The sequence below is a fragment of the Phacochoerus africanus genome, chromosome 6, assembly GCF_016906955.1.
Source record: "Phacochoerus africanus isolate WHEZ1 chromosome 6, ROS_Pafr_v1, whole genome shotgun sequence".
Taxonomy (NCBI): Eukaryota; Metazoa; Chordata; class Mammalia; order Artiodactyla; family Suidae; genus Phacochoerus; species Phacochoerus africanus.
The window spans coordinates 61,924,041-61,950,025 of NC_062549.1; the positions used below are offsets into that span (position 1 = coordinate 61,924,041).

At 44.4% G+C, this 25,985-nt stretch overlaps 1 protein-coding gene across 4 annotated transcripts in view; it reads left to right on the top strand.

The window, feature by feature from the left end:
- Nucleotides 1-25,985, top strand: part of JPH1 (junctophilin 1) — an 87,475-nt gene that overhangs the window by 53,268 nt on the left and 8,222 nt on the right. For all 4 annotated transcript variants that reach the window (XM_047783726.1, XM_047783727.1, XM_047783725.1 and 1 more), the window contains exons 3-4: nucleotides 11,539-11,657; nucleotides 23,939-24,570. In XM_047783726.1, coding sequence (XP_047639682.1) covers nucleotides 11,539-11,657; nucleotides 23,939-24,570 — 751 coding nt within the window. The remainder of the gene's footprint in view (nucleotides 1-11,538; nucleotides 11,658-23,938; nucleotides 24,571-25,985) is intronic.

A 25,985-nucleotide genomic window follows, 5' to 3' on the forward strand; every position in this document is an offset into this window, starting at 1 on the left:
TGAATTATGTTCCTTGGTCTCTCTCATTCTTAAACCCCTACAGAAAGGAGAATAATTGTCTGACCGCAAGGGGAGGGACTTCAGTTGTAATTGTGCCTTTTAATCTCTCTGGTAAAGCAGGACTTTGAAGAGTCACTTCCTCAAACTCAGAAGGTGAATGTAAATCATGCAAATCCTTTGTATTCATTTCACTGTCATCCCCAATATCTGTTACAAAAGACTATAGATTTAAAGTGAAACCAGTCAAGGATTTCTTTCTTTCTTTCTTTTTTTTTAGGGCTGCACCTGTGGCCTATGGAGGTTCCCAGGCTAGGGGTCGAATCAGAGCTGCTGCAGCTGCTGACGTACACCACAGCCAGGTGGGATACGAGCTGCATCTGTGACCTATACCACTGCTCTGGCAACACTGGATCCTTGACCCACTGAGCGAGGCCAGGCATCAAACCCGCATCCTCATGGATACTAGTCAGGTACCTTAACCACTCCTAAAGATTTCTTAATTGAACCAGGGAAGGAGGGATCCCTTGTCACGGACCAGATGTGAACTAAATAGGATAACTGAATTACAGATCCTGCAAGGAAACAAGAAGTGAATAAATGCTGAGAGAGTAAGCACACCCCTACTGATTTGGCTTTCCTTGCAAAGCACTCCTGTTATCAACTCTGCAATTTCAAAACGTGTCTGTTGAATATGATAGAGCTTAAGACTCAGAATGGCTTTGTAGAGCCAGTCCCGAGCAAGTTCTCATTCTCATTGTTCAGCATCAAATGCACAATAGAGGAATGGAGGCCTTTATTGGTCAGGATCTTGGCAGGTCTCAACAGATCGAAGTGACGTGGTAAATAATGGACAGATGGGGGATCTTTAGAGAGCCATTTGGGGTAATTTACAAAATGGATATTTTACTACCTAAGAGACTGTGTTTCAATTTAGGTGTTCAAGGAGGCGTTCTGGATGCTTTATGTCATTTCTAAGGCATGAAATGATGTGTGCTTAATTTTTTTTAAGTCTCAGTGTTGATGAAATGGAATTGCTTGAGGGCCCCCTCCACCCCGAGTGTGCGTCGAATGGGCGTTTGCAGCAGTGGCGGAAGTTAGCTCTGCCTGTGACCCAGTCGCTGGGGTCAGCTGGTCACTCGGCTGTTTTCCCCACTAGATAGTCTTAAATTGCTCTAACTCTTAGTCATCCTTCAATCTCTGCCCACAGTGACCGTTAGTGAAGGACAAAAAGCTTGACAACACTGACGTGGGAGTAAAAACAGCATTTGACGCGACAGTTCTCATCACTACCCAGAGGGTCTTCTCAGGCCCAAAGGTTGCCAAGTTCTTTTTAGGCACATCCAGATGTTCCTGTTACAACACCAAAAAGAAATGTACTCCAGATTATATCTAGTTTCATTTCCTGTCAGATGCATCCATTTTAAAATAAATTGACTCACCTTTTATTAGCCAGTGGCTAATGCCTTGACATGAAGATGCAAGTACATCAGATTTAGTAAGTAGTACACCAGATTTAGTCAGGATAAGGCAGTTTCTGTGAAATTTGCCATAGGAAAGAAGCATTCAATTAGAAAGTATCAAAAGGGAGTTCCCATTGTGGCTCAGCAGTGACAAACCTGACTTGTGTCCTTAAGGTTGCAGGTTCAATCCCTGGCCTTGCCCAGTGGGTTAAGGATCTGGCATTGCCATGAGCTATGGTGTAGGTCACAGACACGGTTCAGTTCTGGTGTTGCTCTGGCTGTGGTGTAGGCTGGCAGCCGCTGCTCTCATTCAACCCCTAGCCTGGAAACTTCCACATGCCACAGCTGTGGCCCTTAGAAACCGAAAAATAAAATTAAATTAAAAAACCCAACAGTGAAAACTATAGTAGTAGTCTGTGTTTACAGGACTTGACAGTTATCAGGTTGCCTTCACATAACACGGGATCCTAACTTGACCCTTTTTATTTCATCTGGTCCAGCATCCACCACAGCTCTGTGACGGTTACACCTCCATCCTCCTTGCTCAGTCAGCTCTCTACCCTGCATCAAGGTTCCCTTCTCTCCTTCTCTGAGAAAAGAGGCCCCTTCCCGAGGAAAGGAGAGAATCTCGTAGACCCGAAGTCAGGTCCTCCCAGCTCTGCTCATCAATTCCAACTTTCCTTTCTTCCATTCCTTAGAGCCTTTATACAGTGCTGATTCCAAATCTTCACCTCTTTAAGTCCCTGATTTTCCCTTCCAGCCCCGAATTCTAGCCAAAGACCAGTAATGGCCATTTATCAACCAAATACGCCCTCTGCATTAGAATGCAATACTTCATAGAAATCAGTCCTGATCCGGCACAACTCTACAAGGTAACACCATCCCCATTTTACAGGTAGGGAAACTGAGGCTAAAGGGACACAGCCAGGATGTTTTAAACTGGGATCTGAACCTAGGTCAGTCTGGTTCCATAGCCCACAGCACTCTCTGTCTCTTTTAAGCTTAGGATTCTTTAATTTTAAAACATTGCATCAACTCATCACTGTTCTGGTTTTGTTTTTGGGTTTTTTTCCCCCAATTTCCTTTCCTTTGCTCCATGTAGGACCAAACTCCAACATCTGTCCCCTTCTCAAAGCTTCTTCATTTTCTTCTGTTGTCTGAGCATCTTTCATCCCACTTTCCAACAGGATGGGCTTTCACTGATACACATGAAATGTCTGTTCCCTTGGCCCAGCGAGTCCCTCTGGTTACTGTCCAAATTTCCGCCTTCCTTTCTGGGTTAGAAGTCACCAGCATGTGGCCCACACCTGCTTCCTCTGCTTCCTCTGCTCCTTCCTCACCGACCCCTTCCATGTGGCTTCCACAGCTGCCTTGGTATTAGGATTGCCCTCTCAAAGACCCTCCCCCAATTCAGCAGCCTCTTCTCAGCCCTTGCCATGCTCCTGCACATGGCAGGATTGACAAGCCATCCCTTTCTCAGGCTCTTTTTTGTTGGGGGGGGGGTATATCCTTTTTTAGGGCCACACCCACAGCATATGGAGGTTTCCAGGCTAGGGGTTGAATCAAGGCTGTAGCCTCTGGCCTACACCACAGCCACAACAACACAGGATCTGAGCTGCGTCTGTGACCTACACCACAGCTCATGGCAACGCCAGATCCTTAACCCACCGAGCAAGGTCAAGGATCAAACCTGCGTCTTCATGGATGCTAGTCAGATTCATTTCTGAGGAGCCAACTCCCTTTTCTCAGACTCTTAACTGCACTTGGTCTTCTAACTGCCCCCAAACCAGCCAGTCAGTGCCGCTGCCCCAGAAGAGAGACACATTCACGTCTGACCCATCTAACTCCTAAAAGGAGCTTGGGATTATCCAAGAGCAAGAACTTTGAGTGGTTCTCTTGGACGTCCACCTTCTTCTACCTGTATGCGACCGATCACCTCTTGCTTGTTTCCTTCAGCAGGGCCCCAGGAGACTCTTGTCTCCATCCTTGGTTTTTTGCATTTTGGACTCACTTCTTTGATGGGTTCATTCACCTCATGTGAACTCACCATCTGTGATCACAATGCCCACATTCGCATTACTAACCTTGACCATCACCTTGCATTGCAGGCCTGTATTTCCACCTAGAAATGCCCGTGTCGTGTCAAACCCTGCTCATCTACCACTGCCCTTGTCATCACCTTCAAACTGTCTCCCCTTCCCACCTGTACAATCTCTTTCTGTGGTAAGGCCATTCACCTGGCTACCAACTTAGAAATCTTGGAGTTACATCTTTTATGTTTCTCTGCTTCTTATATATTTATTTATTCCACCAATATGTGTTGAAAGCAGCTTCTCTGCCAGGCTTTATGTTACCAGCTGGCAAAACAGATGTGCAGGCAGCCCTCATGTTTCAGGGTTATGGCATTTCTTCCCTTAAAGGCCCTTGATTTTTCCTTTTCTTAACCGCTGTTAGACTTCGCTTGTCGCAGCTGAGGTCAGTAAAGCGACTTTCCATCCGGGAGCCTAACCTTTGGTCTTTTCTCCTCACTTCCTCTGGGCACCGAGGATGTTGTAGAAATACTCGTTCATGGGTGATTATAGACTTAAAGTTTTTTAATTGTTAGATACGCATGACATACAGTTTACCATCCTAACCATTTAAGTGTACAGTCCAGTTGTGTTAAGTGCACTCACACTGTTGTGCAGCCAGTCTCCAGAACTTCTTCATCTTGCAGAACTAAAACGATGGATGCTGTGGGTTCATTACCGCTGAGCCGCAATGGGAACTGCTATGGTTTTTTTTTTAATGGTAGCCATCCTAGTGGGTGTGAGGTAGCATCTCATTATCATTTTGATTTGTGTTTCCCTTATGATTAGTCATGTTGAACACCTTTTCATATGCTTATTGGCCATTTGTATATGTGCTTTGCAGAAATTTCTATTCAAGGCATTTGCCCATTTTTAATTGTTTTTGTTGTTGTCGTTCTTAAGTTATAGGAGTTCTTTATATATTCTGGATACTAACCCATTATCAGATACTTGCTCAGCAAAGGTTTTCTCCCATTCAGTGAGTTGTGGGTGGTTATGTTTCAAAGTGAAGTTTTAATCTTATTTAGTAGTAATATTTTTGAACTGTAGAATAACCCACATTAAAAGAGACTTTTTGGAGTTCCCGTCATGGCTCAGTGATTAACAAATCCGACTAGGAACCATGAGGTTGCAGATTTGATCCCTGGCCTTGCTCAGTGGGTTAAGGATCCGGCCTTGCTGTGAGCTGTGGTGTAGGTCGCAGACGAGGCTTGGATCCTGAATTTCTGTGGCTCTGGCGTAGGCCAGTGGCTACAGCTTCAATTAAACCCCTAGCCTGGGAACCTCCATATGCCGCGGGAGCGGCCCTGGAAAAGGTGAAAAGGCAAAACAAACAAACAAACAAAAACAAAAAAAAAACTTTTCAAAAAAAAGGACTTCTCCAAAGATGATTTTAAGAATTAAACATCCCTTAGTTTTTACATCAGATTTTTCTCAATGCCTAAATTACATCAAAAGGTCAATTTTATAAAATTTAGGATAAAGTAGAAGATGGCCAGTTATTTGGCCTTTGTAGAGAATATAGCCTTTACGCTTACTAAGTTTGATCAAATGTTAGGGAATAGAGCCTGTAAAGTACTTGAGAATGATGACTTATTTTCCAAGTTTGAAAGTGTTCTGGATGTAGAAAAAAATTCTATAAAGAAAGCTGGACAGTAGGCTCTGCTGCCCCCAAGTTATCACGTATATCCCTAAGCATCCATGCACTGCGAAAGGCTGACGTTCAGAAGACTTACAATAATAAGAGTTTATTGAGCCAGTAATTGTTTTCAATCTCCTGCCAGTTTCTAAAAAGGATTGGCAGGGCATTATAAGTCACATACATAATGGCATTCCAGATACCAAGGCATGTTAAAAGCCATGTCGCTAGAGAAGATAGCCATGCACACAGATTGAGGATAATTTTACTCCAGGTTTCCTGGTAACTGTAACAAAAAGAGAAACAATAGATTTTGTAGTTCTCTCTGTATGATGCAAGGAAGCACACCAGCGTATCATCAGAGACCAGATTTTTCCTGGCACTAAACTTTAAGCGGAATGTATCACTTAGATCTTTATGAACATGACAAGGTTACACGTAATGAACAGCATCTCACGAAAGCTAAGTAAACCTTCACATGAATCATGGTTCACATCCTATCTTGGATATCTTGGTTCATCCTTCTACCATCCCTTGATAAAAGGCCAAGGGCAGGATATGAATTATGATGCTGTGGAGGCATCTCAGATCGCTAAGGTGATGTGGTTTAACGTCTGCTCTCACAGACAAGTGATCTGTGATTAGACTGGCCTCAGCATGCTCCCTGGCTACCCTTACTTTCTTGCCTTTTTTTTTTTAAGGGCCACACCTGCAGCACATGGAAGTTCCCAGGCTAGGGGTTGAATCGGAGCTGCAGGTGCCAGCCTACACCACAGCTCACAGCAGTGCAGAATCCTTGACTCACTGATGGAGGCCTGGGATCGAACCCATATCCTCATGATACTAGCTGGGTTTGTAACCTGCTGAGCCACGATGGGACCTCCCATAGCTACCCATACTTTCAAAGCCCGTGTCATCATATCTCTGTGAGAGTTGGGGACCTTGTAGGGTCAAATACCAGATTTCAATGGGGACACCATGCCCCTTCATTTACATTTTATATCTAAATAATTTGATAATGTCTTTAGGAAAGGAAGCAACGAAGGGAAGGAACACAACTATTTGCTGATGATGTAACATATTTTTACCCAGACCTAAGAACACAGTCTTGAAGTTACTAGTCTAGGTCCTGTCTCAAAACAAAACAAAAAAACTGTTTTGGACCCATAAGAACTGGACCAATAAGGTTGGACCCATAAGAACTGGACCAATAAGGTTGGACCCATAAGAATTGGACCAATAAGGTTGGACCCATAAGAATTGGACCAATAAGGTTGGACCCATAAGAACTGGACCAATAAGGTTGGACCCATAAGAAGTAGTCTCCCCAAACCAAATTCGCTGAAGAGTTCTAGCCAAATCACTGCCCATTGCAGATTAAAATCTGTGCCAGCTCTGCCAACAAACGGGTGTATAAAGACTGAAAGAAGTTTTGAGAGACGGCTAAGGGCCCCACACGTGCCTTAGCAGGAAGAGGATATGCTGAGCCTTGTCAGGTTAATCTTAGCAAAAAAGTAAATCAGTATTCAAAGACCAGCTTTCTTTCAGGTACAGGAACTTAGAAATCATGCTTTTGCTTTTTGGCCGCAATCTGTGGAACCACTGAGTTCTCATTCCCATCACGAGGATTCCTTGCTTAACAGAATGATTTTTTAGAAAGGGCTACAACCGTATCCACAGGATAATTGGTTTTTGCAAATCTGGGTCTCTGATAAGTGAATAAATGTCACAGTCCAAAAGGAAGGCTAACAGATCTTTTTTTTTTTTTATTTTCTTGCATGCAATGCCATAACCCAGGAGAGAATTTTGGTTATTATCAATGTCAAGAGCACTGGAAGGGAACTAGGATGATTGGCTGCAAGGACAGAAGCAGGGAGGTCAGTTCTGCCTCTGCAGTAACCTGGTGGCAGATGACGGTGATGTGACCAGGGCAGGAGCAATGACGGGAATGAGATGGGGTTGGGGTGTGTTTTGAAGCTAGTGCCAAGCACCTTGGCTGACCATGGCCATGGCGTGTGAGAGAAAGGGACACGTCAAGGTTGACTCACAGGGGTTCAGCTTGAGCACCTGTTAGTATGGGGTTGCCATTAACTGAGCTTTGGATTCTGATGTGCAGTTGCTCTTATCTTTAAATTTGGCGAGTGATTTTCTTTAAATATGTGGACCTCAAAGCAAATCACACGTGCAGCCCCTGAACCAGTCAGATGATAGCCTCTGCCATTGAAAATTTCAGAGACAGAGCAGAAAATTAACTTTGACCAACTATGTGACAAATTTTAACAGGCATCAAAATCAGCATGTCTTCTGAGGCAGTTTATTGTGGGGAAGACAATGCACAAAAAAGTACAAATAGAAAATTACAAATAGTGTATACAGTTTTACCTTTCGCAAAAATCCTTGTCCAGTCTAGATTAAAACCTTTATCAGCTCTGTCAGTGAAGAGGTGTATAAGAGATTGAAAGTTCAAAGTTGGGACAGACAGCGAAGGGACCTGCACATACCTTATTAGTAGTAGGAGTATATGCTGGACTTGGTCAATGTGTTGGTTATATGCTTTTACCAAAAAAAGTCCAGCATATACTCTTAAACATAATTATGTTTAAGAAAAAGTAAGAAAGCCAGACTTTTGTGCAAAGTAAGTTGAGCGCTCACAAAACACTGTTTTAATCACTCAAGAAAAAAGGTAGTCTCAGATTCTCATCAAATCACTGGTGGGAAAACAAGTTGTAATGCAGTTTGTAAGTACAGGCGGTGCCTGACTTTTAGAAATTCCGCATTGACTGTTTCGGCTGTGCATGAGTGACCTTGCAGGGCTCAAGTCCAGGTGGGGGTCACCTAGCTGCTGTGTGAGCCTGGCCAGCTACTGAGGCCTCTCTGTACTTCTTCAACCAAAAATAGTAACTCCAAGTTAAAACTTTGGTTTATTTGTAGAACTAGAATGCTAAAAGAAAGTCAGTAGCTGAAGCCTAGCTGAAAGATGTTGCTTTTCACTTTGGTTTTGTTGCATTTGATGGGAGAAAGTCTGTGTGCTAATTAGGGTATTGGGAGACTCATGAGGGCCATTAGGATGTCAGCAGTCCCTGGAATAAATGACAAGCCCCTCAGGCATGCCTGTTCCTTGTATGTGTGTATGTTTTCCATGGGACCAACTACATTGTAGCAGCATGGCATCCACTGAGCTGTTTGTGCCTCCCCAGAATGACTAGCCTGAACCCTGCTCCCTTCAACCCATGAACAATGGCACATCTTCCCAGATGGCTGATTAAGGGGGTCGTTCGTTACTCTCGAGCCTGGGACTTGAACACAGAAATAACATGAGTCGGGATAAGCCCAAGTTTTTCCCTGTGCCCAATTCAGATGTAGCAGTGGCCCAGCCGCATAGTGCTTTTGATGACAGCAAACTCAGATGGGTTCCTGCCCTTTTCTATTTCTTGTTATCAGGTCCAGGACTTCCAGAAGGTCCTGAGCAGACATCTGGTCTGAGGTTTGAATGTAGTTTCAACTCATCTTGCGGGCCATGTAGGAGCACTCACACAGGGAGGGGCTCCAGATGGAAAGTTACGCACCCCCCACCTTGTTTGGTCTTACAAGAAAGAACAAGGGGAAGAAAAAGTAAAGGGTTGGAGCTTGATTGATGCTGTCCTACCAAAATATATTTGTGGAGAGGTTAAGCTGCATTTGTCTGTTCTCCAGTAGAGCCTGTTGTAAAAAGTGGTGGAAGTACTACTGCCATTTTATGTGACTCCATGGTGATAAGTTGTGATTGAGTTTTGTAAATTTATCATTGAAGGGCTAGCAGATTTTATTAGAGGGCAGGATAACTGTACTCTTGTGGCTTCATTAATTATGGTACCCAGACATAATTAGGCTCCAGCTAAGAATAGCAGATAAAATGGAAAATAATTCTAGAGGAAAAAAAAAAGATTGAGATTCTGAGAAGCTGCAAGAACACAACAGAAGCATCCATTGAGTCTCAGGCACAACACATGGGACGGAAGCACCCTTGCTGGATCCCTGAACCTGGGTTTTTAGGAATATGTTCCTACCCTCTTGATTTTATCTCCACACCCTATAGACAGGGGTCATCTGAAACACCCTCCATGACTCATAAACAACAGTTTTGATGATTTGAATTTGATTCATTCATTTTTATTTGGTCGACCTTTATTTTTTAGAGGAGTTTTAAGTTTATAGAAAAGTTCCACAGAAAGTACAGAGTTTCCCCTGTACCTCCTCTGCCCAGACCCGGTCACCCTCATTATTAACATCTTGCATTAGTGGGTACATTTGGGTATGATTGATGAGCCATTATGGAATATCAGTATTGGGAGTTCCTGTCATGGCTCAGTGGTTAACGAATCCAACTAGGAACCATGAGGTTGTGGGTTCAATCCCTGCCTTGCTCAGTGGGTTAAGGATCTGGCATTGCCGTGAGCTGTGGTGTAGGCTGCAGACATGGTTCGGATCCTGCATTGCTGTGGCTCTGGTGTAGGCCAGTGGCTACAGCTCCAATTTGACCCCTAGCCTGGGAACTTCCTTAGGCCGAGGAAGCAGCCTTAGAAAAGGCAAAAAGACTAAATAAATAAATAAATAGAATATCAGTATTAAGTGAGATCCGTACTTTACATGAAGGTTCACACTCTGGGTTTTGACAAATGCGTGATGTCATGTATTCCCCCCTCCCCCACTGGAGAATTATACAGAGTAGTTTCACTCTCCTAATATCCCCCGTGATCCACCTGTTCATCCCTCACCCACTTTGACCCTGAACCCTTGGTAAAACCATTGGTCTTTTTGCCATCTCTCGTTTTGTCAATCTGTTCATTTTCAAGGGACAACCCAGCTGTTCCTAAGGAAGCTTCATTCATTCCTTTATTTATAAAGCGGGGCCCTCAATAAATATTATGTGCCAGGCAGTGTTCTGTGCCTTGGGATTATACTAGAGGACCAAAAATGAAAAATGAAAGAAATCCCCCCCCCAATTTAAAAAAAATCTCCATGACACTTATATTCTAGTGCCTCCAGCCTCCAGGCTGAGCAAGGTCTCACCAAGGAGTGAAATGGACCCCTGAGCACATAGGGTCAGAGGGGTTCACTCTGAGGCCTTTTAACAGGTAGCCCATGGTCTCAGGTCAGACCCCATCCGCCCTGCCTTTTCTCCCTGCAGTCCAGTCCCAGGGACCTCCCCCCCCCCACAAACCAGACAAGGGTGCCATGTGGCTCCCCAACTTTTCCTCTCCTGCTGCCTCTGAAATGAGTTCAAGCCCCTCTTTTAGACCCTTCTTATACTTTTACTACTAGCTATCCAGGGCCCTGCCTAGTGGTCATAAAAGAAAATAGAAAATTCATAAAATTATAAGAACTAGGTGCCCCTGATCATCATCTAAGCACTAACTGGACAGGGTCTTCTTTGGAAGTGGGGTAGCCCGAGGTCTCGCCCTCCAGGTCCTCTCTTCCTGGGCAGGCAGCCATCAGTTCCCATTTAGCCGGAGGAAGTTCAGTCCCATCGCTGCTGCTTCCTCGCTAGCCCTGGTCTTCTAGAAAGATCTGAGGTTTCTGTGAGTGACAAGGGGCCAGGGAGAAGGTGGGAGGAAGACAGAGGCCCCTTTCCTCCCCTCTAGCTCAGCCTCCTTTGGTTTCACACAAGAGAGGTGCTTAAAGAGCAGCAACTAAATGGACTCCTTGGATCCCCCCCCCCCCAGCACATTCTTCAAGCAGAGCACCCGGTCTGCTTCCACCAAGTGGGGGCGGGGAGCCCCCCACCCCCACCCCGAGCGCACATGTTCCCAGCTGCATATTCGGCAGCGTCCCTCTAGTCGCTTTCACTGGCCATGGTGGGAGTCTGTCTACTACGGAAACCAACCATCAGTGCTGCAAATCAGAGTTTTACTACTTTTCCGCTAGAGAACTCCTTTACCAGCACACCCCTGGGCGGACTTTTCTTAGTCCAATTCTTGTATTGATTCTACCGTAGAAATTAAGTCCGTGAACACTATGTTAATTCCCAGGCTCTTATTCTACTCTCCATGGTTGGGGGTACGGGGATAGGGAGTGGGATATGCTAACAGCCACAGTCAACAGGGAATTTGATTCTCTTAAGTTTTCAGCACCAGGCTTTGCATTAAGCTGCACATCATCCGCTTATACTTTCATTAACCTTGAAAAAGGGATTGAGGCAATTCACAGGTGGTTTCATCCGCATTATCCTCGTTGAGGGCTCACAGCAGAATGTAAAACTTCCCGTTCCCAGTGTAGGGCCGGGATCACAACTAGCACTTTTCCCGGCCCCACCTTCCGGATAGACTGTTTGCCCTGCTTGTGTAATTAACAAGGCGCCGCCCTTGCTGACCCGCCCTCTGTGCTCCTGTAGGACCGCGCACGCCAGAGCCAAAGCTGACGCCGCTGACCAGGCCGCACTGGCCGCCCGCCAGGAGTGCGACATCGCAAGAGCTGTGGCCAAGGAGCTGTCGCCTGACTTCTACCAGCCAGGTAGGACTGTTCACCAGAGGTGTGGCCTCTGGTTTCCATTTAGTGTCTTTTCCTTTTCACCCAAAGGTCTTTGCTTAATGCATTTCAGCAGTACTGCAAAACCAGTGGGAACATGCAGTAACCCATGTTTGCCATCTGAGTATTAGTGCTGAAGATTTGGCTGCTTCCCCAGTGCCTCTCCCTCCCTTCCTGCCTTCCCACCCCAGCAACCATCTTTGAGCTGAGCGCAGCCAACAGGACAAGGCTCTAAAAGAAGTAGCTAAGAAATCAGGCTAGTGTGTTTGGGACCAGTGCAGATGCTAAAACAACTATTTCAAACATCAGAGGCACCTTGGAGTTCCATGGTGGTACAGTAGGTTAAGGATCCAGAATTGTCACTGCAGTGGCTCGGGTCACTGCTGTGGCACAGGTTCAATCTGTGGCCCAGGAACTTCCACATGCTGAGGGCATGGCAAAAAAAAAAAAAAAAAAAAAAAGTCAGAGGCATCAATGACAATCACAGTAAGAGAAGAGCCAGTAAGTACTGTGAATTTTTTTTTAAATATACCTTTAAGAATTGTGGCTAGGACATAAATAAGTATACCACTTAAAGACAGATGGATCTGCACAGATTAAGAAGAGAATGCATGTCATGGTAGAAGAAATGAAAGTGACAACACGCACACAAAAATCAATCCAGATCATCTCCCTCTCAAATATTATAAAATAACAATAAAATATTTACAATAGGTTTAAATATTTCACTAACTTCTTAGTGGTTTCCTAGTAGACTGCTTGCATCCTTTTTTTTTTTTTTTCCGGTCTTTTTAGAGCTGCACCCTAAGTATATGGAAGTTCCCAGGCTAGGGATCAAATTGGAGCTGCAGCTGCCAGCCTACACCACAGCCACAGCAACACCAGATCTGAGCCGTGTCTGCAACCTACACCACAGCTCACAGCAACGCTGGATCCTTAACCCACTGAGCAAGGCCCAGGGATCGAACCTGTGTCTTCATGGATACCAGGTGGGTCTGTTACGCTGAGCCACCACAATGGGAACTCCTCCATCCTTTTCTTTAATAGACCGGTGTTAATAACATGGCAGTTGCCTTTAACATCTTTTTAAAATGTTTCTAAAACTAGAAACAGATTTCTAGGCGAAGAGACCAAAATAAATGTTCTGAATTTCTAAATATTGAAATTTATGTTTTCTTGGTGCACAATTTTTTCCCCTATTGGTTTCTGTTAAATTAAGCTGGATAACTAGCACCCTGCACAACTGGATGTGTTCAGTATTTGTTTGGTTCTAATGAGGTGAGACAATATTGGAGCTCTCAGGGCCTTAGTGTGACTGCATGAACAAGGTAAGTCAGAGTGAACAGAAGAGCATGAGTCCATAGAAGAGCTAGAAACTTGGCTAAAATAAATGGGCGAATAGGAAGGAAATGACACGATATTTTTTTTTTTTTTTTTTTGCTGCCAAGATTGAAGACAGTAAAAGGCCATGTTAACAGGACTCAGTGTTTTTGAGTGAGAACTTGGTGATGGGCCCGTCTGGTTACTGAGTGATTGAGTTACCAGAGTGACTTCTGTACCACCAGTTCAACTCCAAGGGGGGCAACCAGTGATGATGGGCTTTTTTCTTTCATGTGCATCTTTGCTAAACCTCTAGGTGGGATTTAAACCATGTCATACATATGTGTGTGTATGCTTAGGAAAGGGAAATTTTCCTTTTTTTTTGCAGTAGGAATAAACACTTGCCTGGAAACTCATGCTTCCCTGGACCTAAGTCCGGGCCAACTACCTGTGCCAGGGTACGAGGGCTGGGGAGCAGGTTCAGCCACCCAGGCAGGATGTCTTGTTCCTCCCCTTAGTGATGCCAGTGGGAGCAGCTTAGCACTCAGGAGGCTGTGCAGCTTCCAGAAGCAGCCCTAGGCTGGAGCGGCTTGGGAAGCAAACAAACTTACCATTGTCTGCAGATGGTAATTTCTTGATTCTGTGGCTAATTCTGTTGGGGAGTAGGGTCCCTGTAGATTTCTACTAGGTGTTAACAAGAGGTAATTGATATGGGAGGTCATCTCAATTTTCCAGACTAAATGGGTGTAAAAGCCTTTTATGGTGTGAAGGCATTTGAGGGGGGAGGAAATATTGTGGGAAAATGTAATTCCACCCTTTCTTAGCAAAAACAGCTTCTTACAGGCACGCCGTCTGTCAGTAATGAATAAATCACAGTAGCACGAAATGACAGGGGGACTATTGGCGACAGGAGCCGAGCGGGGCGGCTGCAATCCCCTTTGACCCCCAGCCAACCCTTCCTTCGGCAACTGTATAGAAAGCCTTTTCTGTACTATTACTGGTCTTCTCATGAGAGCAGAACTCAGGCTTTCCACTCTGCATTTACAGGGTGATCAAATCAGATGACATTTCTAAAGGGGCTTTCAAGTACTTTTTCTGAGTCAGGCTGCTTGTTTCATTTACATATCTCAGATATAAATGTTTCCTTTGTTGGGAGTGGATGTGTCATGCATAGAAGTTGTTAACCCTGGGAAAAAGGGTGTCTGCCATGGCTTCCATTTTGAACGCTTTCACGGCAAGTTTCCTCTATTCAGGAGCTGGCAGTATTTTGTGATATTTCCCATCTTAGTCCACGCTTATGCTTTTACTCTAAAACTGTATTATTCCTAAAGAACGGGGGCAGGGAGAGAGAAAGAGAGAGGGAAAGAAAAGAAAAGCAGAGAGAAAGAAAGGGAGAGAGAAAGGAAGAAGAAAGAAGGAAGGAAAAGCAAAGAAAAGCAGAGAATAAAACCAGGACTGAAGAGTGGGGGGGAAATGGGAAGATGCTGGTCACAAAGCACAAAGCTTCCATTATGCAGAATGAACGCGTTCTGCAGATGGCAGATAGGGCATCATGACTGCTGCTAATACCGAGCCATATACTTGAAATGGACCATCAGTGTAGATCTTAAGTGTTCTCTGCAGACCAGAAAAAAAGATAATTGTGAGGTGATGGACATGTTAATTAGCTTGATGACTATGATCATTTCACAATGCATACCAAAAAAAAAAAACAAAAAAAAAAAACCAGAGTTCCTGTCGTGGCGCAGTGATTAACAAATCCAACTAGGAACCATGAGGTTGCAGGTTCGATCCCTGCCCTTGCTCAGTGGGTTAAGGATCCAGCATTGCTGTGGCTCTGACGTAGGCCAGTGGCTGCAGCTCCGATTCAACTGGAGTGGCCCTAGAAAAGGCAAAAAGACAAAAAAAAAGAAAAGAAAAAAGTATTAGTCCATAATACTAGTCAATTAAAAACTAAGGAAAAAACATAGCCGTGTGGGAATGGCTCCATCACCAAAGGGCTAAGTTCTCACAAATCATGAAAAGCATACAAGTAGATGTATGTGAATGTGCTTGTGGATGATTGCCTCCGTACACAGAAACCTAAGTTGCCACGAGTATGAGTGACACAGTGAGCTGTCCCCCTAGAACTCAGAAATAAGGTCGTCCTCTGAGAGTTCACCTCTAACATGAGCCCAGGAGACTGCATGGAAATATCCCAAGTGACCATTAAGTGATAGCATCACTGTAGCACAGCAAGATTTCCTTGCAACCTGACTGTGTATTCAAACCTCGGAAGATTGGGTCACCCACAGCGGTATAGAAAAAGAGTCACAGAGGCAGACATTGGCAGTGCCCATCCACACACCTTCCAGAGGAGAGCAAAGCTGTGGCCAAAACCTTGGAGCATTGCAGTTGCATTGGCAAGGACGTTTCTATTATGGGGAAGGATGCAGGGAGCTCTAGCCAGCCATGTATGGCTTTATTGGCAAGATGATCCGAATGAGGAAATGGGCACATCAGCCTAGCTCAGCCCGATGCCATCAGATACTTGCTTCATCTCATGCTCCCGCCCTGATTCCACATTCACCAGTAACCTTCTAATTTTGGTGGAGCTTCCCTTAGAGGTCCGCCAGCAGGGCGAGCCTGCCCAGGTGGTATCCGTGCAAGCTCCTGGCCTTTGTGAAGTGTGCGTTGCTCGTTGTAAACTGATGAACTGGCCTTCTGGAGTTATACATCAGTCTTGTGAGCCTTGGTCATGTGAGTCGGCCCCAAGGGATGGCTGTACTTCAAAGTGCTGATGAAACCGGGTTTCTAAGCCAGGAAAGCTGAGACGAGACTTTGGATGGGTCACTAAGGAAGTAGTGGGGACTCGGACACAGGGGAAGGATGATTGGAAAACTCTATGTCTGACTCTTTGCCGCACGGTTGTGATTTCCTTTCCATTGCGATTCGTGTTTTAAGTGATGTTTATCAGTTGTGGGAGGCGGCTGGTCATGAGATTAAAAAGAGACTCTGTTAAATGTATTACTGAGAGCCCTCTTGGGGGGTAGTAGCCTCGGCAACGCCCTCAACAGGCTTTGTCTTCCTGTGTGTAAACATGTGTATTAGTCACCATGGGCTGCTGTAACAAGCTACCATAGACTAGATGGTTTATACAATGGACATTTATTTTTTTCCTAGTTTTGGAGGCTGGGAGTCCAAGATCAGGGTGTCAACATGGTTGGGTTCTGTGATGGCCACCTTCCTGGCCCACACCTGGCCGCCTTCTGTGTCCTCATACATGCATGTACCTGGAGAAAGAGAACTCGGGTGTCTCTTCCTCTTTTTTTTTTCTTTTTTTGCTTTTTAGGGCCACACCCGCAGCATACGGAGATTCCCAGGCTAGGGGATCTACTCGGAGCTACAGCTGCCAGCCTACACCACAGCCACAGCAATGCCAGATCTGAGCTGCATCTGCAACCTACACCACAGTTCACGGCAATGCCGGATCCTTAACCCACTGAGCGAGGCCAGGGATCGAACCCGCAACCTCGTGTCATGGTTCCTAGTCAGATTCGTTTCCACTGTGCCACAGTGGGAACTCCTCTTGCTCTTTTTATAAGAGCATTAAGCTCATCACAAGTCTCGCCCTCATGAACTTAACCTGAATTACCTCCCAATGGCCCCACCTCCAAATATCACATTGGGGGTTGGGGTTTCAACATGTGGATTTGGGGGGAGGGGGTGACAAAGTACTCAGTATATAATAGCGTGTGTGTACGCGCATGCACACAGTATGTTGATGACTTAAAGTGAAGTCTTCTGGTAAGAACTAGAAGTCTTAAGAATTGTCTGTGCCTATCATTAATAGGTAACATTTGGGGTTAAGAAAAAGGAAGTCTCTTGGAATAGATGACTTTTAAACTCTCTTTCCAAACCCCAAATTCCAAATATGAATTTTTTTTTCATAGAAAAAGGGAAACGGAATAATCCACTGGTCAAGGTGAAATTAATAATTCATGGGTTTAGTTTGCTGGTTATTCTTTTTTTTTTTTTTTCCTTTCTGTCACTTCTTGGGCCACTCTCGTGGCATATGGAGGTTCCCAGGCTAGAGGTCTAATCAGAGCTGTAGCCACTGGCTTATGCCAGAGCCACAGCAATGCAGGATCCAAGCCGAGTCTTCGACCTACACCACAGCTCACAGCAACGCCAGATCCTTAACCCACTGAGCAAGGTCAGGGATCGAACCCGCAACCTCTTGCTTGCTAGTCGGATTTGTTAACCACTGCACCACAACAGGAACTCCCTGCTGGTTATTCTTACCACTTGTTCATTCCAGTGTATTCGGTTCCACACACATGTGGAGGGAGTGCCTGCCACAAGCAGGACCCTGGGCTGATGTCCCACGGCTTCCAGACAAGTGCACCAGGGCCCTGTAAACAGAAGTTGCCGTATTGTTGCTGGTGGGCCTCTAAAGTCCTGTGGGGGAAAGGAGCATTCTACATAGAGAATATAAAAGTGATCCTGCTATCAGTTATGTCATTGTTTTTAAATCTTCCAATCTGGTCATCTTTTACTGATTGACAGTCTCTGTAGAAAAATATCTAATTTCTTTTTTTTTTTAGCCTTTTAAAAAAATTTTTATAGTTGATTACAGTGTTTTGACAGGTTCTGCCGTACAGCAAAGTGACCCAGTCATATACATGTGTGTTATATTTATATTTATTATAATATATATATTACACTCATACATATACATATATTTACACATTCTTTTTCTCATATTATCTTCTGTCATGTCCTATCACCAGTGACCAGATATAGTTCCCTGTGCTATACAGCAGGACCGCATTGCTTAGGAAATAGGAAATATCTAATTTCTATTTCAGGACTTCTGCTGTTGCCACACGGCATTTGCTGTCAGCACGGCCCTCGTAGACATGTTTTTTTGAGGGGTCTTTCTGATGCTCCCCGTGCCCACAGCCATTTCACCGAGGCCCACCTGGGAAGAACGAGCTGTTACCCTGCTGTTTCCATCAGCCCTCTCTGTCCAGAGCCCTCACGCCAACTATAACACATAACTTTTCCATGTGGGTGGATGACGTGTGCTGAATGTTGTTTTGTATTGTGTGGCATGTCAGTGAGCAGGTGACCTGTGTCTGAATTCTTCCCAATATGAATCCTCGGGGGGGAATCCCTTAGGATTCATAAATACTGTCTTGTGAAAACAAACAAAAAATGCTAACCGCAACAACCCTCAACACTTGTTATAATTTACCCCCTTGGGAATATTCAGGCTAGTCTTTTTTAATGAATTACTGCATCTCATCAGCTTTACGCTGCTGGCATTGCAGCACCGACACATACTGCTACACAGAACAATAGCAGGCACAACGTGTGCCTTTCAAGAAAATTGTCCAGGAAAAACGTCTGCCCTCTGCATTATATTAAATGTCTTGTTTTAAAAGCACTCAGTCTTACTCTGGAAAATCGAACCGTATCCCCTCGTTGAGCTGGCCATTCCCCAGTTGGCTATGCCATGTTGGAACCATTTCCAACTGGATGTAGCTGAGGAAGGCTGGAGTGAGGTCTGCCTCTAGTCAACATACTTTTTGGCATGCTCTGTTTTTATTTTTTTATTTTACATTGGAGTGTAATTGATTTACACTGTCATGTTAGTTTCAGGTGAACAGCAAAGTGACTCAGTTTTGTGTTTGTGTGTGCGCCTACACATTCTTTTTCATATGCTTTTCCCTTGTAGGTTATTATGGAGTAATGAGTAGAGTTCCCTGTGTTATACAGTAGGTCCTTGTTGATTATCTATTTTATATATAGTAGTATGTAGAAGAGCACGCTTTTAAATGCCTGTACTTGGAGTGTTTGTTTAAACATCAAGATTTCTAGGCTTCAATTCATACTTAACTAAGAGTCTCTGGGAATCACACCCCAGATACCTCTGATAGGCAGCAAATATGGAGCCACTGCTTTGGAATATATTTATTCCCTTATCCAGCCCAGTTTTAATGCATAATAAAGCTAGGGGGTTTTTTATCTGGAAGGTGGTACTGGAATATTTCCACCATTCTAGTAAATTCTTTGACTTCTGCAGATTTTGGATATCATCAGAAGCCCTGTAGATAAATGTGAATGAATATGCCTGAAACCTGTGTCTTAGGAGATGGGCACAAGTGAGAAATGCCTTTCCTAAGACTTTTTTTTCTTTTTTTTTTTTTAGCTTTAGGGCCGCACCCACAGTGTATGGAGGTTCCCAGGCTAGGGGCTAAATTGGAGCTACAGCTGACGGCCTACACCAGAGCCACAGCAACGCCAGATCTGAGCTGAGTCTGGGACCTACACCACAGCTCAGGGCAATGCTGGATCCTTAACCCACTGAGCAAGGCCAGGGATCGAACCCGAAACCTCATGGTTCCTAGTCGGATTCGTTAACCACTGAGCCATGACAGGAACTCCTCCTAAGACATTTAAGGCAGGAAAGCTGTCCAAAGGAGCAATGCATGAGATTTCTAAAGATCTAAAGGAGCGATTAAACCAGACTGGTATTTGAGAGTTAATGAACATAATAAATGCACTCAATTATAGCTTCATAAGTCCATTAATACAAAATTCTTCAGTGGCCAAACCATTCTCAGCTTGCTATTAGTGATAGTATAAATTAAGAGGCAGGGAGAGTTCTATTTACTCTTTATAAAAAGCATTTGAAAATTGTGCTTTGTATTCAGGTATCATACTTCCTTGTTCTTTCTCCAGATAACTAAAGAGGATCATTTTTTATAAAAAAAATTTTTTTTGGACCCCACTGTTACTGAGTTGTTTTGAGTTTCCTCCCAGATGATCTCTTATAGCTGTTAGTATTTCAGCAGTCTCATCCTTTGCTGGCAGCTGTCACTTTTGCTGGGATCTGTCAGAGCAGCTCCCATTTCAGCTTCTCATCTGCTTTCTGCAGTAAACATAGGTAAGACAAGTGGTCACCCAGATAAATCCTAAATTTATAAGCTTCACTGTTTTGGCCTCGTATTTTCAAAATGAGGCACGTAGGCCTTATGACAGCTTTATTTCTCATGATTCAGTGGCTATCTTCTCATCCCAACTTGAAAAATGTATGTAACTAGTCATGTTTGCCAGAGTCTATTTTTTCCCATTCTTTTCTGTGTGTGTGCATTTAAGTTAAACAGTAGCTTTTAATGTGCCTTAATCTTAAGACAGAAAGATCTGCAAAAGTAACTTTTGCACTTACTCCTTAGATTGAAGACGTTCAAAGTACTTTGTATTTTGCACTTCAGAGTTAGGTGGCTTAAATGAAAAACCCATTGGCTCTAAGAGTCTTGACGATTAATTACCCTTGCACGGAGCATTGACTACCCCCCATAGCTGGGTGTTTCAGCGATGCAGTTAGATTGAATAATAGTGAAGCACAAACAAAACCAAGTCTGATGAAATCTTGGGTAGAACAGTAAGAGGAAAACATGTCAACAACACACTGCAGAGGAGAGTTGTATAAAAATGTGCAGCAGGTCTGGGGCTTTTGCAGGACAGACCCCTGTAAATGTTCTCAGGGTGGTTTTGAAAGTGGGGGCAAGCCCGTCAATGAAGAGCATCACTTTCTGGTGCTGACGCTGCTTTCTCTTGGTGGTGTTTTCCAGTCACAGCACAAAGGAAGAATTCAGAAAGACAGTCCCTTTGAATTATTGCAGTTGCCTCTTTTTCTCAAGTGAGATACCTTTCTCTGTGTTAAGGATTCATGCTGCCATTTTTTAATCATTTACTGAAGTATAGTTGACTTACAATGCTGACTTACAGTGAGGTGACTCCATTATACATGCATATACAGTGTATCTACATACATTTACTTGTTTATCCATTCTGTATAGAATAGTTTGCACGTGCTAATCCCAGTCCACCCCTCCCCCACCACAAGTCTGTTCTCCATGTCGGTGCCTCTGTTTCTGTTTCAAAGATAAGTTCATTGGTGTCATATTTTAGATTCCACGTGAGTGACATCATATGGTATTTGTCCTCCAACTTCACTTGGTAGAATAATCACTAGGTCCATCCATGTTGCTGCAAATGGCATTATTTCATTCTTTTTTATGGATGACGTATTGCCATTTTTGACAAAGGATTTAAAAGAAAATGGCCAATTTTTTAAAGGGGGATACTGAATCAGGTTAGAAATCTCAGTTGTCAGCATGTGATCTTGACCTCTTGGGGACATTTGAACCCTGGGGCAGGATGGCTCTGTCTTCAGGAGAATGCAATGTCAGTTAATGCTGTTATGCTTTGGGGCCTGAATATGACCTATAAATGTGAGTCCTCAGGAATTCTCACTGCTGGATTTAACATGTTACATTTTATGTAACACATGTTCCCAGGCTAGAGGTTGAATCGGAGCTGTGGCCACCGGCTGTGCCAGAGCCACAGCAATGCAAGATCCGAGCCGCATCTGCAACCTACACCACAGCTTATGACAACTCCGGATCCTTAACCCACTGAACGAGGCCACCGATCAAACCTGCGTCCTTATGGATGCTAGTCCAGTTCATTTCTGCTGAGCCCCAACAGGAACTCCTGCATTATATTTTACCTTATGGATACATAGGAGCTGTGTGACTTTTGGCTTTTCAGCTGCCACAGCTGTGTCCACCTCAGTAAATCACGGTAATGGCTGCTTCCTAAGACTTTGGCAAGGCTTATATTTTGGAAAATAAATACCTTGTATGATAAATGGCAGTCTCACAATAGTAAGTTACTATTTAGGCCACCATAGGAAGAGCAATTATAAGCAGTATATAAATTTTTATTTGTTTTTTAGGGTTTTTTTTTTTTTTTTTTTTGTCTTCTTGCCATTTCTTGGGCCACTGCTGCAGCATATGGAGATTCCCAGGCTAGGGGTTGAATCAGAGCTGTAACCGCCGGCCTGTGCCAGAGCCACAGCAATGCAGGATCCGAGCCACGTCTGCGGCCTACACCACAGCTCACGGCAACGCCGGATCCTTAACTCACTGAGCAAGGCCAGGGATTGAACCCGCAACCTCATAGTTCCTAGTCGGATTCGTTAACCACTGAGCCACGATGGGAACTCCTGAAATTTTTTATTTTATACAACTTTTAAAGGTTTACATTAAACCATTTAGTTATTACAAAATATAGGCTATATTCCAGCCATGTTGTACAATGCATCCTTGAGCCTCTTACACCCGATAGTCTGTCCCACTCCTTTATTGCACCTCTCTCCCCCCCATTAACCACTAACTTGTTCTCTATATGTGAGTCTGCTTTTTTGTTGTATCCACTAGTTTGTTGTATTCTCTAGATGTCACATAGAAGTGACATCATAGAGTATTTGCCTGTGACTTAATTTAGTGTAATGCCAAGTCTATCCATGTTGCCGTAGATAGCAAGATTTCATTCTTTTTTATGGCTGAGTGATATTCCATTGTGTGTGTGTGTGTGTGTGTGTGTGTGTGTGTAATCACCCTCCTAAGTGAAGTTAGAGGAGGACAAATACCATACACGTACATACACACCACCTCTTCTCTATCCACTCATCTGTTGTTGGAGGTAGTTTGTATTTTTAACAATTCAGGATAATTGTTCTTCACCCTCTCTGGGGTGAGGCATGAGAGAGGAGGGCAGGAAGGGAATTGCAAGCAGCTGGAATCGACAAGAGCTGGTCGGCCGCTGTAAGCAAGCTGGTGGATGATTTCTCCCTTGAATGCTGTTACCACTTGCTCATTTATGAGAAGAGGGGCAGCTGGACCGTGTGACCTTGCCTCCTCTCCTGAGATGAAAAGTGGCTGGCGGGTGGAGTGGTGGCCGAAGGATGTACAGGACCTGTTACTGGGAAGGGGCTGAAGGGTGATGTGCCTAGAAAGAAGGGCATAGCCTTGGAGCGTGTCTGAGAGCCCCAGAGGTCCTTTTCTGGACCATCGGCCTCCCCACACTCTCACTGTGGCTATCATCTTGTGCTGCGTTTCCTCTCCTTATTCACCTTGACATCTGCCCATAAAATAATAATGTTCCAGGTCTTTTTCTTTTAAAAGAAATTTTTTTTTTCTATTTCTAAAAGTAACGTATGATCGTTAAAACAATTCTGACGTGTTCAGAAAAAGAAAAAAAAAATCCTGAGTCTACTACCTTACCTTGACTTTGATGCCTACAGAAATACTGCTGCTGCACATCCAGGCTGGGAACGGACGCCGAGTAAGTTGTTTTGTACAGTGTAACCCAAACCTCCCGCGTTGTTCCTAACTAGGAAGTTTAAATGATCCTTTGATGAAGGGTCATTAAAACTGTTATCGGCACATTCTCCTCCTACAGGGTGAATATTTTATTAAGCCTTAATTGTATACATTGAAATGGTCTCACAGTAAGTATTAGACATACGAGTCAGTTCCTTTTTGCCACCGAGTGTATACTTTGTGTTTGGTGATACCATGTAATTTGAACATGCAGGTTAATTATGGTGGTGTCACCAGTGCTCCATCCACATAAACTCTGCCTCCATATTCTGCCAACAAGAAGGAACAGTGCGATTACTCAGGAAGTCAGAACTGTTTTTGACTTTTTGATGGCTATCAAAACATAAAAATATAAATATCGGTATATATTAACTTGAAAACTTCCTCGGCAATAAAGAATCTTTGCTCCTGGCAAATGAAATATCCTTGTGCTCAAAAACCTCGTAAGTGTATTTAAAAGAAGAGGCGTTTCCTCATGGCTCAGCAGGTTCAGGATCTGGCATGGTCACTACTGTGGCTCTGGTTACAGCTGTGGCACAGGTTTGATCCCTGGCCCAGGAGCTTCACATGCCACCAGCATGGCCCACCCCACCCCCCAAAAAAAATTAAAAAGAAGAACAGCTAAGCTCCTTTAGCACAAATATATACAAGTAGCCATGGAAAACAAGCCTTCCTGCCCTCTTTTCATGTTATCACGTTCCCTTCTATTGTCCATTTTCTCCCCAGGCCCAGATTATATCAAGCAGAGATTTCAGGAAGGTGTAGATGCTAAAGAAAACCCAGAAGAAAAGGTCCCGGAAAAGCCACCTACACCAAAGGAATCTCCTCACTTTTACCGCAAAGGCACGACCCCCCCAGCGACTCCGGAGCCAAGTCCCAAAAAAGGTCGCTCTCCGTCCCCCAAGCCTGCCAAGAAGCAGAACCCCAGCTTAGGGGCAAGAGACAAAAGGAGCGCAGTCGAGGAGCAGGTGACAGCCATGGTCAACAAGCCCTTGACGTCCAAGGCCCCCTCGAAGGAGACGGGGGCAGTCGTGCCCCACTCCAAGTACTCTGGCCGCCACCATGTTCCCAACCCCAGTAACGGGGAGCTGCACTCCCAGTACCACGGCTACTACGTGAAACTGAACGCCCCCCAGCACCCCCCGGAAGACCTGGAGGAGGAAGCAGCGTCGAGCCCGGCTTCCTCGGCGCTGGTGCACAAGCCATCGCCCAACAAGTGGAGTCCCCCTAAATCTGTGACAAAACCAGTTGCCAAAGAAAGCAAAGCTGAGCCAAAAGCTAAGAAGTCTGAACTTGCTATACCAAAGAATCCAGCAAGCAATGATTCGTGCCCTTCTTTGGAAAAAGAAGCCAATTCAGTAAGTCATGCCTGAGCATCCCCTCTCCCTTTCCTCTGGCTGGTTCTTTTCAGGTGGCGACCAGGTTAGCAAAAGTCCTGAGGAGCATGGGGTTGTGCAGAGTAGGGCTCATTTTAGCACCTGTCGCTTGAGCCAATGAAGGGCTCTCAGGGCAGAAATTCCTCCGCACCCCCCGGGCCACCCTCAGACTTCTCGCAGGTAGATGGACATGACCAGCTTGTTATCGCATCACATTCAGCAAGCCTTTGCAGCACTTGGTGGTAAGCTTCATGGTGCTATCCTACTAGCTCTGGCTGCTGTAACTCAGCTACCGTAGACAGGGTGGCTTCAGGAGGTGTTCATTTATCCCAGTTCTGGAGGCTGAGGAGTCCCGACATCAAGCCACCAGCAGATTCAGCGTCTGGTGAGGACCCACATCCCGGTTTGTAGAACACAGGCTGTCCCTGTGTCCTCACGGCTGAGAGAGGAAGACAAACTCTGTGCATCTCTCCTCGGAAGGGCACTAATCCCATCAACAGGGCTCCACCCTCATGACCTCATTACCTCCCAGAAGCCCACCTCCAGATAACATCACACTGGGGGGGTAGGGCTTCAGTGTATGAGTCCGGAGATTGGGGACACAAACATGAGGTCAATAACAGTAGCTAACTCTGATGGCTAGAAAGGAGTGCCCTCAGTTCAGGGACCAGCCATTCTCTGAGCTCTATCTAGCCAGGAGGGCTTCTCTGCCTTTGACTCCGCCCCCACAGCAGTCAGCATCTTTAGACAAAAGAGCAGCTTTTTTAGATTTTGTGAACTAGTCTCATCAATACTTAGTTTAGACTTATTACTTAAGAGCCAGGCTTTACAGCCAGAACATTTTTCTTTCCCATATGAGAACGGAAATTTTTCGACTGTTGGAGAAAATTACTTTGGTCTTCTAACTCCTCAGAGTGGGAATGCTCCTAAAATGTTGGTGTTCCAGTACATGCTACTTTTATTATCAGTCTTGAGCATTTAAGGTTATTGCTATTCAACCAGAAAGCTTTCAGTTATTGATAAATGTCTATGTCCTCATTCAGTGAGATTCGTTAATGATATATGGAATTTGTATTTTATCATATTCCGTAGAATTTATAAAATCTGAAGCTGAGTGATTTTTGATTGAAAACAAATGACTGATTCTTTGACCTAGTCATACGCTTTTAGAACAGACTGTAAGTTGGTGAAACAGCCATAGCAGACCCAGTATTTGCTAGTAATTTCAGAGACATTTGCATAAAGGTATGGATCATTATTTTGGCCAACAAGAATATAATACGATCGTCAGTTTCTTTTGTCTGTTCAGTTTACTCATAGAGTGTTACACGTTGAAATTCATTTTTTAATTGTTTGAGATTTGTTAGGTTTATTTTGCTAGTATCTATTAACACTGG